Source organism: Xylocopa sonorina, chromosome 1, assembly GCF_050948175.1.
Source record: "Xylocopa sonorina isolate GNS202 chromosome 1, iyXylSono1_principal, whole genome shotgun sequence".
Classification (NCBI taxonomy): Eukaryota; Metazoa; Arthropoda; class Insecta; order Hymenoptera; family Apidae; genus Xylocopa; species Xylocopa sonorina.
Window position 1 is genome coordinate 14,048,229 of NC_135193.1, and position 17,529 is coordinate 14,065,757.

The window sequence follows — 17,529 nt, forward strand, 5'->3', positions numbered from 1 at the left end:
TATCTAATGAGAAAGAGAATTTTTTCGAATTCCAGAGAATCATCTATTACAAATCGTCGATAAGAGACATCAAGAGTTATTTGTTTCGTACCTGTAAGTTCGACTTGGCGGCAAGGAGAGAGTAGGGACAGGATCTCGTTCAGTGAACTAGAAGGGAAATGGGCCAATCACAGCATAGTGACGGCCGCTGGATCGGGAGAGTTCGGCTGAGACGAGGTAAGCACAGTGTACTTCGTGAATCTTTCACAATTCGCTGTAGTTCGTTCAGTGTAGAAGGAGCGTTCGTTGGGGTATGTAACGTTTTACACGCTGCAGTTTATATTTATCGTATATAGGCAGCTTTAAGTGGATTAACACGCGAGGTATTCCATTTTCGACGGTCGCTCGCATGCACATCACTCGACGTATTTCGTATGGAAACATGTAAGTGGTGCGTCGAATTTCGAATGGAGTCAACGCGTGACAGTGCGTGCCATTTGACAATTTAACGTTTCCTCGCCGTTTGAACGAACTTTGGTTTTCCTTAACCTTATTGTTGACGTGATTGCTGAAGGAATCTGTATGCTGCACGTCGGCTAGAACCCTCCTTACCCAAATGGATTGATCCTCCCTCCTAGTCGAGGAATTTTGTTCGGTGAGTACACAGTTATTTTCTAATTAAATAGTACATGAGTAACGCACGAGGTATAGTTCGCAGGTTCTTCTCTGTATGCGAGAAAATTCGATACTCTAGTATCTGCATCTTGCGTCCCTTATTTGTTGTAATTATTACTGAAAAAGATCGTATAAAATACAAAAAATGATAGAGAGTCGAATTAAAAATTAGAATATTGAATGTTTCTCCTTCTGGTATCGTCATATAAGATAGTATATAATAATCGTGTAATATAAAAGTGTTGTTCATAATTAAATGAAAACTAGGTATTTCATTCTTATGGAATTCTTTGTTTTTTATTGTCGGCACTTATATAAGATTTAAATAAGCGCTAACTGAAAAGAGTTTTAAGTGAAATCAGGAAATCGGGAATAGGTATTTGAATTGCTAAGCGGTAGTTGTAATTTGGTTTGGATCTGCTCTATGTAGTAAAAGAGACATATGTAAATTACATACTGCACTTAGCGACGTTAGTGGTAAAAAATGAACTTTTTGATTAACATTTTGTAGTCAAGAGAAATAGCTCGTATTCTTTTCGTTTACTTCTTTCGATGTGAATAATGACTTTCATTCTATTGTCAGGCGTGCATAACGGAAATTTGACGCGTCGTATTGGATAAACGTTTTTGTGCTCATCGGTACAAGTATAGATGTGTATACCTTATGTGTATATAAAAAACACCTGCATAACACGATACACCTATAATACAATTTCGATTAAAAATGCATTAATATATCTTAATGTATAATACATTATAATCAATGAATAATACAACTGGTCGGTTGTTGATACTTTACATAGATACCTTATTTTTTTTATTCAAGTCATCTTTGTAATGCTGTATTTTCTAGGGCTGTACTCTGCAAGATTCAATATAAACATAATATGCATGTACGCGTGTTATCGTAGATGGCCGAGATCTGCAACGCGAATGACAACAATAACAAATACATGTTTTGTACGTATCAATAAATCAGTCTGACTTTCTGTTTTCTATAGATGAGTATTATAAATAAATTTGCAGCATTGTTAATTCTGTAAGAATATTATTCTTGTTTGACACACATGTATTATGTGTGCACAAAAGTATCGTGATTTTAATGCAGCCTTAGAAGAATTGATTCAGCCAATTTTTCTCAAAGATAAGATCTTTATTTCTAGTATTTTAGATTTATAGTATTTTCTGATGATGACTACGGTTAGCAATACAAAGAATTTATGTTACTTTTCCTTTCTTCCTTCGAATCACATGCTTTTGGTGGTAGAAAACAATTACTCTGGTTCAACTCGCGAATTAGTTGGGTACACTTGAAATGTGGATAAAATTCACTGATTCATATCCTCGTGATCGAGGATCGTGACCATTGTTTGCTAGGTACAATATTTGAAGTAACAGGTTGGTTGAAGTTGATCTTTCGTTCATTTTTCGCGCATTAGAAGAATAAACATCTGACGAGGTGTTGGTTTTGAAAATGCCGCGCTCTTTTCGTCATATGTACGTTCGCATTCATTTAAATTGAATGAGAAGGAAGTAAGTCTGCCGTGTGTGACGCTATTTAGATAATAATATACAAATTCTCCTACGAACGGATGATACACGTATCGTTATGTAGTAATGTGTTTTTTTTGGTCACAGTCCAATGTTTTGCGAATACATATTTTGACATTACCTTAATAATTTTCTGAGATATTTTCAGTGTGATATTTTGAAGTCCAAGTAAATGAGGTAATTATACACGTGCAAGTATTCTATGATATTTAAACATACATATTAAGAAAATGTTTAGGTATCGATTAATAGAACAGCTAATATTTTATTTAAGTATAAGTTATGCATAAAGTCATTGTAGGTGAATAATGTCGCATTAAGATATTAACTTAATTAAGTTGGCATAGATAATGAAATGAAAAGTAATCTTTTAATATTTTCCTTTATATATTACTCATTTTATATATTTGCGGAGATAATGAACTCATACATAAGTAAAGCTTTTTGTAATAAAAGAAAAAGAAAATTTTTCCGTCATGTATTTACCGCTGGACCTTAAAATAACATCGATATTGCGAAAAAGACGTTGATATTCAAAGCAGCTTGGAAAAGTACCGTCCGGGTATTCCATCGCATGATAGTATGGAAAAGTTTATGCCATTCTTCCGCGACTAATGCAGTTAGTATCGATACCTGATAAAAATCTAACTCGGTCACCAGTGTATCTCAATCGATTGGGCCTCGAACCTTCTGTTTCAAATGTGCCTGAATTTGTAATCTTTTTTTCTCCTGATGGCTCTTATCTAATATTCACGATAACTCGGACTTGGCTATAAAACTGTAAAGGGGCTATCACGAAAGTTAAATCGGACAAATATTCAGTTAATTTAAATTAATCGTAAGTCATAATTGTAAGTCATCGCTTTATTGCAAAATACTAGAACATATGATTTTATTAAAAATTTCCAGCTATCGTTAGAAGAAAAATATAAATTGGCTGCTCCGCTTAAAATATTTATGTGAACGATATCAGAAGTTATCAGAAGTATCGTACGTTTAACGAGTTTCTAAATTAAAAAATACGCTATTTCTATTTCTGTAAATTTAAGTATCACATAAATTATCTTAAATAGTTATTACCGAATAATAGAAATTGATTTACGAAATTAGTAAGTATTATGTATGAATATCCGGTATAATACTTATTTCATTGCGTAATAAGAATTAACATACACTGTTAGTTTACTTTTCGTACCAGACGGGTATAATAAGATTAAATTTGTGACAATCATGCTGTTATTCTATAAAAAATGACCATTTAATGTTTGCCTTGTGTCTGAACTGTTTATATTTCCTATTGAATAGTTTGACTGCAATTCTTATTTCCTATAATGTAATATTTTTTATAAATTTTGGTATAGTAAATATTTCAAAACGAACGGAAACAAATTATAGATCTAAGTAAAATTTGAATTATCAGTAGTAATCGATAATTCGATATTATTAAGTATAAATCGATCATAGGTTATCGAAGTATTGGTAACTATCGATGTATTTATATTTTTTTGTCTTTGTTATACGAGTTTTAAGTGTAGATTGCTGGCAAATAGCTTTCTGGCTTTTGTCGAAGCAGAAGACAAAAGATTACCTAAAATATCAGTGAACGGACCGTTCACAAATTCCATATATCAGTCTTATATACGTATAATGCGGATACGTGCCTGCAGCCAAGTCTGAAAGTCGCGCATACCTTTAGAGGTTAGAATATTAATTTTCTTAAAGAAAGTTTGATACTTTTTTTTGCAATTTTTTTTCTTCTATTGGATATTAAGTACGTATATGTATTTATTTTCCTACACTGAACTCTCCGTACTAAATACCGCTATGATACTTAACTATTGCTAAATAGTAATTCAACAAAATTCCACTGTTGATGGTGGTTGAAAGTAAACAAAAAAATTATCAGTAACCAGCAATATCCATAATCGGTATAGGTTATCATGAATTAAAAAAAGATCTTTTTATTTTTGCATTTTTGGTAATTAAAAAAATTTTAATCATTCATAGTTTAGATAAATGCATTCATATGTAGGTTTTGATATAACTACATTGCTTTCATTCATTAGTAGCAATATTTATATGTTGCTGAAAATGAACGAAAAAAAATTAGTATTATTTAAAAAATTATGTTTCGTTCTAAGTAATATTTTTAATTGCAATACAATGATAACTGAATTAACAGCCACGGATTTCGTGTAAATTATTATTAATTGTCACGAATGATAAATACAAAAAATAAGGACAGAGATAACATTTTGTGTGATTAGAGTTAATGTAAACAATTTTTTAAAGCTTTGAAATTTTTTTTATTTATTTGTACAACCACTAATACATAGAAATGAATGTGTTTTTATCCGGAGATCATCGTGACATTAATGGCAAAAATAACAAAAGTTAACAATTCGATTGGCACGTTTGCGCACTTTTATGTAGTGAAAGGACTATTCCTTGCATTATGCAAGGACAGCGGCAAAATTGTTGCGCGCTTATGTGCGTCTAATCTAAAACCTATTTTCTCTTTAGCAAGCCTCTTTTTGGTCACGACTTAACGTGTTTTGGGGCGCAGATCTACAAGTTGATACGTTGGTTTATTTCGTTCGCCGCGATCAAAATCGCATTAAAATTAGCAGTCGTGTCGAGATGATTAATTCATGCCCCCCATATCTTTCGACAGAAGGAAAGGACTTTGAAACCGCACGTGTGTACCGATGAGTTGGCAGGTCGTAATATTACAGTTGCTGTACGCATGCTATACAGGACGTTCGAAAATAGATGTTACAACAATATGAAATGATTGTTGCGAGAGGACGAGAAATATGAACGGAAATTGTAGAGAAAATCGTTCTGAAATAATCTTAAAGAATTTTAAGGTCGTACAAGTGATAGAACTTAATCATAATCAGCTAATTACAACAATTATTTACATAATTCTGTATGGTGGAAAGGAAAAAGTTAATCTTTGACATACATGCACGCATACTAATTAGAATTGTAATAAAATGACATAATATTATTCACACGTTTGCTTTTGTCATTAGAATTTTTATTAACTTCAGCATATGATGATGAAATATTGAGTGGTATGATTAAATAAGAGCATATTCTTATTAATAGTGCATTTATCTCGTTAATGATTATCCGTGACTGCCACGAGCCCCCGGTTGTGCTTATTCTGCTGCTCTTGGCGAACTGCTTTTCAAAAAGAACCGCACAAGCACAAAATTATGTGAAAAATTATACAAGAAATATAACACATTGCAAAGTTTGCGATGGTTAGCTCTATTTTGTATGATATGTTTCAGTATACAGAGTATGTTGTACAATTCGTATGAGATAAATAATTTCGTTCGTCTTATTATAAACAATGTCAAGTTCAGGTGTTTATGTGAAAACTGACCGCGATCATTGCTATCTACATCATGAAACCTAAATCCGTGACTTGGATAAATCCTTATTAGATGCACGTTACGTGCAGCGTAGTCTATTAAAGTCTCCATATACGCGTATTCTGAAACGGATGCCTTATTCGGTTAAAGATTTTGTAATATTGTTAGGCAACCAATTTTAATTATTAAGTCTGACGTGTGCCTAGTCAATATCCGTAACTACTTTGATAAGCTTGCGAAAAATGTAATTCATATCAATTCAAGATATTAGTACTTACTTTTGGAAGTTTTTCGTTTACCTGCATTGCAATCTGTATTAAAGTAACTGCTCAGTAGCATAGGTAAAAGCGTACTGTAAAAAATATTTTGGTAAAACTAGATATATTATTAAGGAGGGATTGCATGGGAATTTTTAATGTTATATAGTAATACATTTTTAAGAGTATTTATACAGACATGAGGAGTCCATTCACTTTTCTTAAATAGTTTCTTCATCATCGTAAATAGAGAAAAGTGCCATGTCTTATTTAAAAATCATTGGTGTGCCACTGTGCCACTTTGCGATTGTGAAATTGAAATATCTCACAAACCAATGGTTTCTTGACATAAATATCATGATTATGCTTATTTCAAAAAAGCGCTGGATACTGATAAAAGAGATCAACCGGTATGTTGCATTCATTTTCTTTTTTCTTTAGTCTATTTTTATACCTACGCATGCACAATTTAAACACTTGTATGTAAGTAGGTACATATTCACTGTACACTAATATGTACACATTGTACATGTACAGTATTTTATTTGCTCAACGTATGTTACATTTGAATACAATGTGTGAAACTGTTAGCTAAATCGATTTCTAGCGTCAGAATCTTCTAAACGGTAAAATTTGCGTCATTAATCACGGTATACAAACCAGGAACCCGCATGAAGCGCACCTCAATGATCGTCCGCGGTGTATCTTTTTTTCCATTTCTTTTCCATTCGCTACGTGCCCGATTTACGGTACCGCACGCAGCCGGAAGTGGAAATTCTAAATTCCACTCGCGTATACACATACCTGTCTCTATTTAAAAATGTAATGCGCACTCGTCATATGAGATTGCAGATAAGGACAGTCTTGTTTTGAATTGATATGATGGGGATTATCATGCAATTTTTACTGAAAAATAATTTTCTTTTGTAGCAGTATTTCAGACGATGATGCGCGCTAGACATTTACTTTCTCCTACGCAGCGAAACAACGTTCGCTTAGAGGGCTGTCGAAAAATATGTTTATTCAGCGTGAAGTGGTGATGTCTGAATGGCAAATTGAATCCTACGTTCATCCAGTAGACAATAATTATAGATGGAAGTATTCTTAGAAAGGAACTTGAGCGTAGATGACGTGTTTGAACCATTACAAATAAGATAATAACAATACTTGGATCGATGTATTGATTAACTTAATGGGTTACTGAGTAAAAGTGTACACTAGTGAAGAGTAACGTTATAGATTAAACGGAATGTTACTCTTAATTGTAATGTTTTATCTGTAAACTTTTCAATTTTCTATGAATATTTTAAGGAACTCCAATTTTTATTTTTTATCGTTAAATATTTTAATACAGAGATACACGGAGAAAATGTGGAAATATTAGTTACAGGTGATCCGATCTAACGTAGATAAAAGTATTATACGTTTATACTTTGTTCGTAGAGATTTAAAAGAAGTATATCAGTCAGCGTATGAAAGAATTTTTGGTCCCTTTTAAAGACACGAAGTTGACCCTGAAGTTTCTGGACACGACACAATCTCAGAGAAATTTTTTGTTATCTCGGACGGTCGCCATGCCATATTTCGGTCCAATTGCGTGAGACACCCTGATAAAATATTTATAGTCGTATCTGAAGCTTTGTATTTACGAAATATTAATAATAATTATTCATTATATCAGCGTTAATGCAGATTAACTTCATTAATGAATTAAAATGTCTGGTAGTAGTCTGTCTAACATATTTGTGAATAATTATGAATAATTTGCATCAATATTATTGTGCAACAATGAACATATATATTTTCTTATCTAGATATGTAAATAGGTGTAAACGTGTCATCTATGCATCAGTTCATATTATATTTAATTTCAATAGTCAATGCTAACAATGTTATGGTTGGCATATTGAACAGTATTTGCACGTATCATTGTACTATATCTGTTCCTTGATTATTCGTCATTTAATTTCGATAGTTATCACAGTGCGTTTCCGTATCGAGGACATTATAATTCCACCGTGAACAATTATACTGTTACTTTAATGGTTTTACTTTTCCTAGTATAGAAAGTGCTAAGAAAATTCGATCATCTAAGTACTTGGCGTATTCTTGCAATAGTTCTGGCGCTGCTAAACTGCTTCCTGTAGAAACTACTTAAATTTCCATTAACCATTATTGATATCGATCAATGACAGATTATAATCGTTATTTCTTATCGGAAGCGTTCTACCGATGAAAACTTGTTTTTCTTACTCAAAAGAGCGTACATCATTATATTCGAAAATATTTTGCTTCGTCTTACGCTAGGTAAGATTTGGCTGATCGCTTGATCATTGATTAACGAATTCCAAACACTACTCGATCGACCAATAATATCGTTTACACGAGTATTTCCTGGTTATCATTCAGCTAAATAAATAAACTGGTAGTAGTCCAAGTTATTTCGAGTGGACACCTTAGCTTGATCACTTTAACTATTCTGGGCATTACACGATCGAAAGAGCGCCGTTTCTTAACACAATGGAAAGACGGCAGGAGATCTTATCGACCTACAATTTAGTATGCTCGATCAAGGTATTCATTACATTATGTAGAGTAAATCTGACTCCGCATCGCAACGATTCTTCGTTTCCGCGAACGGAAAAGTTCGTCCCGAAGGCTGTCTTCCCAATCCACATTGTCACAAACGACGAACGGAAATCGGGTTTCTCTTATCTCTTCGGTTGTGCAGAGCGCAATTTGCGCGGACGTGACATCCTTGACGATTTTGCAAATTTCGCGGCATCGACGTCACAAAACATACTTTGTGTGTTGTATTCTTGAGGCAGATTCGATGGAATCGTTAATTACAACCGAAAACATTTATGGTATGGTCAAGTACGGAAAATTTATTGGCATTGTCTCGTTTCTTCTTGATCATTGTCCATGAATCGTTTAACTAGCGATAATCAATTCGTACTTTCCAAATTCAAGGAAAAACGGTTGTTTCTCGAAGCATTTGTACATAATAAATAAGTATCACCTGATTCTCGTATTTTCCAATTATTTTACTTTAACAAATTCGCTTTATACTTGCATGGTGAATTTCCATGATTTACTGTTTTAAGTTATTTCGAACACAGTAATATTCTCACATGTTTAGCCAGTATCGATAAATAATGAGGATTCGAGCAAGATCGAATAATGCATTCGCGCGACTCTACATGTACCATGCATTGTTTCTAAATATAGCCTCAGCGTTTCCTTCTTATTTTGTCTTTAAAATGTCATTGACCTCTTAATGTCTGAATTATGGTTTTTTTAATACAAAAAAATACAAACGTTGTGTATATTTAGTATATAAATGAGATAATAACAACGAGAAGAGAAGACATTATACGATTTGTTTTTATTAAATATCAAACTAATTATGATTAAGAAATTGAAAACACATGGTTCCTTAGAGCCGGCTGGAAGTAAAAATGTGAAAAAGTTTTTGGTCGATCGAACGAAGAATCAATTGAAGGTGCAATTAACATTTTTAAACACAGAATGACGAGTAGTACAGAAATAATATTTTGCCTTTTCAGTTAGGTATTTAGCTTTCACGGTACATACGACAATAGTGTGCCGAAAATGGCGGTTGTTTTTTAACCGAATCATTTTATACGATGCTTTCCGATTTGACGATAAAAATATACGTGTTCGGCATGCTTGGAAGCTAACTTTAAAGTACGCTCGAGTTGTGCAGAACGATGCAGAACTACAGTTTCAAATAAAGCCGAGACCTCTTCGAAAACTGAAACGAACATACTTTCAGTAAATCGAATCGATATTAAAATATCTTAATACCATTCGCTGTTCGTAATGTACGCGACGAGCACCCTTTGCTATAATTACTTAATCTCATAACTCCGACGACCTTCACCTACAATCGTCTCGCATCCTCTGTATCATAAAATCAGCCATTTCCACAGGCTAATAAATATTTTCGAACTCGTTATTCCCGATCGTACGAAATAAATGGTTTCGTTTTTAGTAGGGTTCATTACAATTCGCGAATGATACGCTTGACTGCAACACGCGCGTATAAGCAGCGAGATTAAACGTCAATAAATCCCGGTGTGCGATCAGTTTTATCGCCGTGGTCACGCAAAAGTTACGATCGTGTCTCTAAATATAACTGGAAAGTGTGGCGAAGGCGGTTAGGGACCGTTCGGAAGCTTCTTGTGGATTTGTTGCGGGCACGTGGAACACCGGACCAACGTGGATTCGAAGCAGATGTCACACTCGAAACGTAAACCGTGGCCAACGATTGCTTTCCACCGTTCACGTGAACGGAAGAGTACCCGCGTCGTGAATTACGCGTGGAATGCTTTATTACCCGGTGTGACAGTAATTTTCTATAACTGACGTATTCTCCAATTGAGTAAACCGCGACAGAACCGCGTAGTTAAGACTCCGAACTTTATAATTTGTACAATTGCAATTTACTTTGACAGTGAGGTAAAATTTGGATTCTTAATTACAATAATACTAAACATTCGCTTTATCAGTTTTCGTTTAGATACGTGCATTCTCGACACACGTGTCTTCGATGTAACTAACTCGCACAGGCTTTCAGTTATTTCATGGCTGCACACGTGAACTGAAGCAGATCAGCAATTTAAATGAAAATATACGAGAAATTATGTTTCCTTAGCTTCATAAAATTAGTTAGTCAGTCAGAGATGAGGAACTAAATTCCAGCTGGTGAGAGTCGATCACTTTGGGCTGATGGTGAGCTAATCATTTTTCGTTTATTGCGCTCCGATGGCTTTATAGACGGAATTAGAAGATTTACCCTTTAAATATCATTTGTAACGTTCTTAATTCTTCGCGTCCTTGACACCATAATAACTGACACCAGTCGCAAACTACTCGTAATATATTGCCTTTTGATAAAATATGCGCTATTCTAATCCGCTTTTACGTAACACAAGAAGTATCACGGTTTTCATTTATATCCATCTTAATTAGTCCATATGAAACGTATCTTTGATGGATGGCCAAACGGTTACGGTAGTGGTTAACAGAAAAAAGCAAGAATCCGTGTTTAACGATCTGGATCTTAAAATTAACAAAGGTCACGAGCTATATAATGAGATTAAAAGAAACATCTTATTTTTTAGAATAGTTCTTTATAATAGATTCCTACGCTGTTTTGACCTTCGACTTGATTTCTAACATTGAATCCTACGATCCACCGCTTCCGACAGTATTTCTCACTGTATATACCGATTGCAACATCACGAATGTATATCAATATTAAAGTGTTTGAAGTCAATATGGGGTATATGGTACGGTAAGAAGAACATCCTGTGATTGTATCAGTAATATTCAAAAATAATTAACGAAAATATAAAGTAATTAAGGTATATTCACTGCAATCGTGATCATCAATGGATCACGAAAGTACTTTGGGCTGCATTACTATTGTATTACACAATAAATCAAAGTCGATGTTTCGCACTATGCACTTTCTTTTTTGCACCCGCTTTTTATTATCGAACAAATTTTTTCAATCTCAATAAAATTGGACATAACTACTACACGACACTATTTACTAACAATAAATTGCGTAACGTGCCTAACGTGCGTAACATGCGTAGCGTTGAGATATCAAGTCCACCTTTGCTTTATTTTTCTACTCGTTTTCTGGGTACGTTTTTTATTTTTAAACGAGTAAAGGAAAAACTAAATTTGCGAGGCAATAAAAACTTTACAACCAATTAATTCGCGTGGTAGGACCGTAAAAAAAAACACACAAAGAATTCCGTTTCAGTCTGTTCGATATAAAACAAGAGAGACATAAAAGTTACGCTAACATTGAAAGTAACGAGAAATGAAAACCATTGCCTCGAATGGGGGAGTTAATGTTTTCATTTGATTACAATTTCAAATTGAATTTTCAATATTTATGGAAAAAGTGGTTTCTTTCTTTCCTCTATAAAAACAAAGTGTAACATAATTAAGCATAAGCAACGTATTCATCAAAGAACAAAAAGTATAATAATAATGAAATAGCTAATGAAACAAATGTAGATTCCGAAGTGAAAAGAAACTTTATTCCTGGTGTCAAGCAGTATTGATGCTGATCTACTCGAGTACATTTATTTTTATTAGCATAATTCAGAGCACCTTAACTCTCCTTTTGTTTATTGCGTTTTGGGTAAGCTGTTCACTGGTATACAAATGCATTTTGTAAGAAAACTAAAATAAAAAAAAAAAAACATAAAATCACTGGCGTATTTGCGTCACGAGTGTCGACTTACACGAAGATTTCGGTTTATTTAAAACAAATTCAATTTTACTGCTAAGAACAGCAGAGAACTTTTGTAATCCCTGCGGATTGTAAGCTTAGTCACCAGAAAAATTGTCGCAAGTTAAAAATGTTTAATTTTCATTTTGTTCATGTCGTGGATTTTAAGTACCTGAAAAATTCTACCGTAGTGTTGTTTCACGGCGACGTTCGACCACACAGAAATGAAATAATCGAACGCAAAGCGTATGTAGTTCGTACTCGTGCACTGGACAGATATTTTCGCAACACGTGCCTACGGGAAAATCCGTTAAGTCTAAATATAAGTTGATGGCAACACTTTGCCGCCAATATACATGTATTGTATATCGAGGTCATGCGTAATTATTTCCAGAAAAATTGGCCCGTTTCGGGATTCCAATTTCCCTGTCCCATTCAATCTCGCTCTTTTCTAGCGCTCGACTACGAACAGTCGAATTACAGCTACTTGTGATTGAGATTCGTTATACGTCCGATCATTTTACAATCTCAAATAATTCTGACGATAGTTTATGGGAGTTGTAAACAGATTATTATAGACGTGTGTAGAATGAAACGCGTGGGACAGTCCGAAAGGTATACGTGTTGCGTGTTTAGTGTAGGAAGGAAACATCAGGCACAGCTAGAACTTGATTTTTCGTCGTCGATAAATATGAATAGCAGTATATCAACAATCGTTACAGCTTTGTTGCTTTTTTAAACAGGAGAAATAAAATTAATAGAAGAGAAACTTTATACGATTGTACCTATCCGTGTTTGTTTACATTAATCTTAATTGTGATATAAACTGAAATATTACAAAGCTGTTATTCATGAATCTTCAGGTTTTTTTTTTATTGCTGTTTCAGAATTGTGTCCCATCTATTATACATGAATGTTTGGAGATTCGCCAGACATCGTCGGAGAAGGACCGATCTCAGATCTAGGAGATCTAGAAGGATGGTGGGATAATCGTGCCATCGTGGCCTGGAGTTTCGCCCTTCTCGGCGGTTTTCTGCTAAATATTATACTTCTATTGGCATTCCTGATACGTCCGTCGTTACGGACCATTTCCAACAGGTTGGTTTTCACAGCACAAGTATAAAATTGTTCGTATAGAACTTAACTATTATGTAACGTAACTATTTATACTGAATATTGCACAAGAATTATCAAAGAAACTGCCATTAATGATGTAAACGTGAATTGTTTGTGCCACTATTGAATAAATTAATATAAGTAGTTGATCGAAATCAATGTACGTCTATGTGCATGCATTTGATGATTTTAATTGCTTATTGTTCTTGAACAAGGCATGATTTCTGCTTCTAGGTTTGTCATGAATCTGACCGTGTCAAACCTGTTGGTATGCACTATTATGAATCCTCTACTAATCATGGACACCGCCACGGGTACGTCGAACGATACCGCGGTCAACGCATCACCTGTGGGAAGCATTTGCGCGATATCAGAAAGCGCTGTGGCTATCGTGACCACGTCTTCGTTTCTTTCGGTTCTCCTGATCGCCGTCGACCAATACTTCGCCGTGGTAGATCCTCTGCATTACCGAGCTCGCGTCGACAAGCTGAAATCCGGAATTTTAATTGTCTCCATCTGGTTCATCTCCGTAATCTTCGGTATCCTCGCCTTTTTTAATCCAAATCCTAAAAGTTTTTTGTTATCCTGCATATCTAGGAACAGAAGCTGGTCCTCCAACACCATTTCCTTTGATCCTGTAACAGAATCGGCAATACTCACGGTGTTAGAGAACAACGGAACAAATAGGCTAAATTTCAGTGAGATTCCTGACATAATAGACAGCATTGAGTCTATTAGGTTCGACGATGACATAGATCTCATAGACAATACCACTGTGATGTTCAATAAGTTTATTAACGGTACACTTACTTACGGCTTCGTTTACACCATTGTGTATACTATCTTCGCCTATCTTATCCCATTTATTGCTGTCTGTTGGATCTACGTCAGCATCTACGTGGCTGCTCATAGAAATTCGGAAAGAGCCAGAAGAACAGGGTCCAGGCCTATACTGTCATCGCCTAGCTTTATAGAAGAGCAGAATGGTTTATCTAGGTTTCAACGTATTCAGACGGACACCATCGAAGATTTCCGGAAATTACCAAAGATATCGAGCCTATCTTCGATAGACGAGACCAGCGAGACCATGCAACCGACAGGACAATTATCTCGAAGACGATCGTTCTCGTCTGCCTTGGAAATAGAGACAGCCTCATCGCCTGTAGAGGACAAGACGTCTTCGGGGATCGTTTTCACGGTCGGTTTACAGAGTATTTGCATAAACGATAACACAATGAGTGATAATTTGTATAAAAATAGCTGTGAACCTGCGATCAACGAAGATGTCGATGAAAATAGCCATTCGGAACAAGATGTACATTCTGTACATATAGAAAAGTCGTTCGTCTTAGATCAACACGAACAGATATCGAATAATTGGATCTCGAGGAACTATGTTGACGAGAGTAGTGACTCTGAACAAGAGGCTCATTTTGAGTGCTTTGAGAATTTAGGCGAGCTTGGAGATAAATTTTCCTCACCTCTTTGCGATTATTCGTCAGATTTGTTAAAAGAGTCGTTTAAAGTTTCAGAAGAAGTCAAAGAGACAAGGAGTTCTATTGAAATCAGTAATGAAAGCGAACAGAACGAACCAGTAATAGAATCCATCGGAATTAACGACGATCAAGGGGATGGACATGTATTACAAGTAAATGTAGAATCGAAGATCCCGACTTCGTGTGAAAGAGACTCTCAAACACCAATAGTAAGTCCTTCAGAAGTGAAATTAAATCGTAGGTTATCGATGTTTGCTAGTAAAGATGTTTTATTTAACACGTGTGAGAATAATAACAGCTGTAACAAGACTGACACCAGTAGCACCGCTACAGAGTCGTCAGCGTGTCTGTTGACGCCAATAGTGACGATCACACCGGCGCCCAGCAAAAACGATAACCTGCACCGTGTGCCGAGTGTAAGGAGTACTTCCAGCTATATAAACTCTTTAAAGGATCGGATAAGCAATGGTTCTATATTTAGACACAGAGAAGAGACCAGGGCGGCGCGAATAAGCGCCCTGGTGATCGTGATGGGTCTGATTTGTTGGTCGCCGTACGTGATATTGCTAATAATGAAGAATATACCTCGATCTACTGACCGACATTTGCCCCATAAATACGACGTGTTGGCCTTCAGTCTCTTGATCTTGGCCGCGTACGTTAGTCCGGTGTTGTTTGGCTACCGGTCTAAACGGGTGAAACGTGAGTTAAGGAGATTCTTCTGCTTCAGAAAGGAGTTGTCCTATAAAAATAATCGCAGCTTGATGGCTAAAAAGGTGTTGAAGAGACGACACAGTAGCAATCTTAGTCATTTCGAGATGGATCACAAATACAATATCTTCAATTGTGTGTACGGCAGAAATCGATGGCCAAAGGAGAAGGTCCAGTTCGTCCAAGTACCGGATACCGCATTGACTGTGGAGACATGCAGAAGTAGTTTCTCTAGTGGAGCCAGCACTCAGATCTCTAGCACTTCGACAGAGGAATGTTGACGTGTTTCCATGACGTTCCTGACATTTTAATGTTCGTTTTAATAAGTAGGAACTCGCATTGAAGATAGTTTTCTCTTGGAGTACTTGAAACATGACTGGATGTTGTTAAGAGAAGTTGTCGTTCTTTTCAAGTGATTTTTAATTGAGACGTCGATGAAGAGTCTAAAAGAATATTTAGCATACAGGGTGAACTGAGAAAGGGATCAAATAATTTAGAGATATACAGTACATATTTCAATAAGGGAAATGTTTTATCAACAATCAGTATAAGTCAAGATCAATCAGATTTTTCTTTTTAACTTCTTTTCTTTTATAAAAAATGTCTTATACGATTATTGCATCTACATAAATATAAATTTGACACCTTTATATGGACCTATAACGTTAAACTAGGAACATATTAAAAATTTCCCGATTCATATTTAATTGTTTCACATGATTTCTATATCTTATATTTAGACGCTAATAAAGTAAAATTCTTATTAAATCGATAAAATGTTTGAATACTACTATATATTTATATATTATTTTATCCCTTCTTATATCGCTCTTTACATTGAATGATTTACATAAACAGTGGTCTATAAAATGCATTACAATAGACAGTGGTTACAATTTTTGATGTAGGTATAACTTTAATATATACTTTTAAACTCTCGATAACTCAATAGTGACAACTACTGTAGTTAATCTTCATCAGATATATATAATTTTCGGATTCTAGTTTCTTCCAATAAAAAATGCAATTATTTTTAAACAATTTATCAGTGGTGTTGGCACACACAGCATTGGCTTGTAGAAAATATTTTTCTACAATAAAAAATATTAAAGAAGTTCTACAAACGTTACATTAATTGTAATAACAGATTTGTCTTGAAATATTTTTATCTCTTTAAGCTCGATATAGATTCGAAGTTTGAATTTGCATTTATAAAAGAATTTTATACAAGTTTATGAAATAACAATTAGAATTCGTTTGCACTGATTGAGAGCAGATATTTTTGTATAATAAAAAATATAAATTTGTGTAAATGATCAAGTGTTAGAAAAATATTCTTTAATGCTCTAACTACTTAACAAATCTTGGTGAAACTAATACAAAAGTAATATTTAATGCAAGCCTACTTACAAAAATAAATATTCTTTTTCAGGATTAGTAAATATTGATTTGTGAATGGGATTGCGTGCGTGGACGAGTGTAAATTGTGCACAAACAATGCTCCGAGGAATCAACGTGCAAACTCAATAGATGAAACCAATGAATGTTTGAGATTCTACATATGCACAAATTAAGAACAAATTATATCATTACACATTCATGTACGATAAGGATGATATATCTTTCGAATATCAGTGGTACGTTATATGCATATAAAATAATTTTCTCGTATAATACGAAAGAAATGTAAATTAACTTCTCTCACAAGTCGTTAAGTAGTGAAAACTGTACTCATATTGATGAATTGTAAGATAACAAGCGCGTCAATGATCGTGAATTAATCGTTACGTACACACTCACACAATCATACACATTCACAAACAATTCTTTCAATCTAGAGATGAATTAGTATAAGACGAACGTTATGTCTGTTTCATGAATCATTCACTTTTCTCTTTGGTAAGACTTCGATAGTATTATTTACATGTATAAGTTTATCGGTGTATACGTAATATTGAGAATTACGTAACATTTAGAATTAAATTAATATGAACGATGAGGCTATACGGAAGATGTATAGATTCTTCTTACGTTTGTCTGTGCAATGACTGTGGAATACCATGCAAAGTTATGTGCAT

At 34.6% G+C, this 17,529-nt stretch overlaps 1 protein-coding gene across 3 annotated transcripts; it reads left to right on the plus strand.

Moving 5' to 3' along the window:
- Positions 1-56: 56 nt before the first annotated feature.
- On the plus strand, positions 57-16,069 carry LOC143424620 (uncharacterized). 3 transcript variants are annotated; one of them, XM_076896806.1, is made up of 3 exons: positions 57-216; positions 13,016-13,226; positions 13,479-16,069. In XM_076896806.1, the coding sequence occupies exons 2-3, from the start codon at positions 13,042-13,044 to the stop codon at positions 15,730-15,732; spliced, it is 2,439 nt and encodes an 812-aa protein (XP_076752921.1). In that variant the 5' UTR covers positions 57-216; positions 13,016-13,041; the 3' UTR covers positions 15,733-16,069. The 3 variants fall into 3 exon arrangements, with proteins under 3 accessions (XP_076752921.1, XP_076752913.1, XP_076752931.1); XM_076896798.1 differs by lacking the exon at positions 57-216 and adding an exon at positions 248-634; XM_076896816.1 differs by lacking the exon at positions 57-216 and adding an exon at positions 3,763-3,903.
- The last annotated feature ends 1,460 nt before the right edge of the window (positions 16,070-17,529 follow it).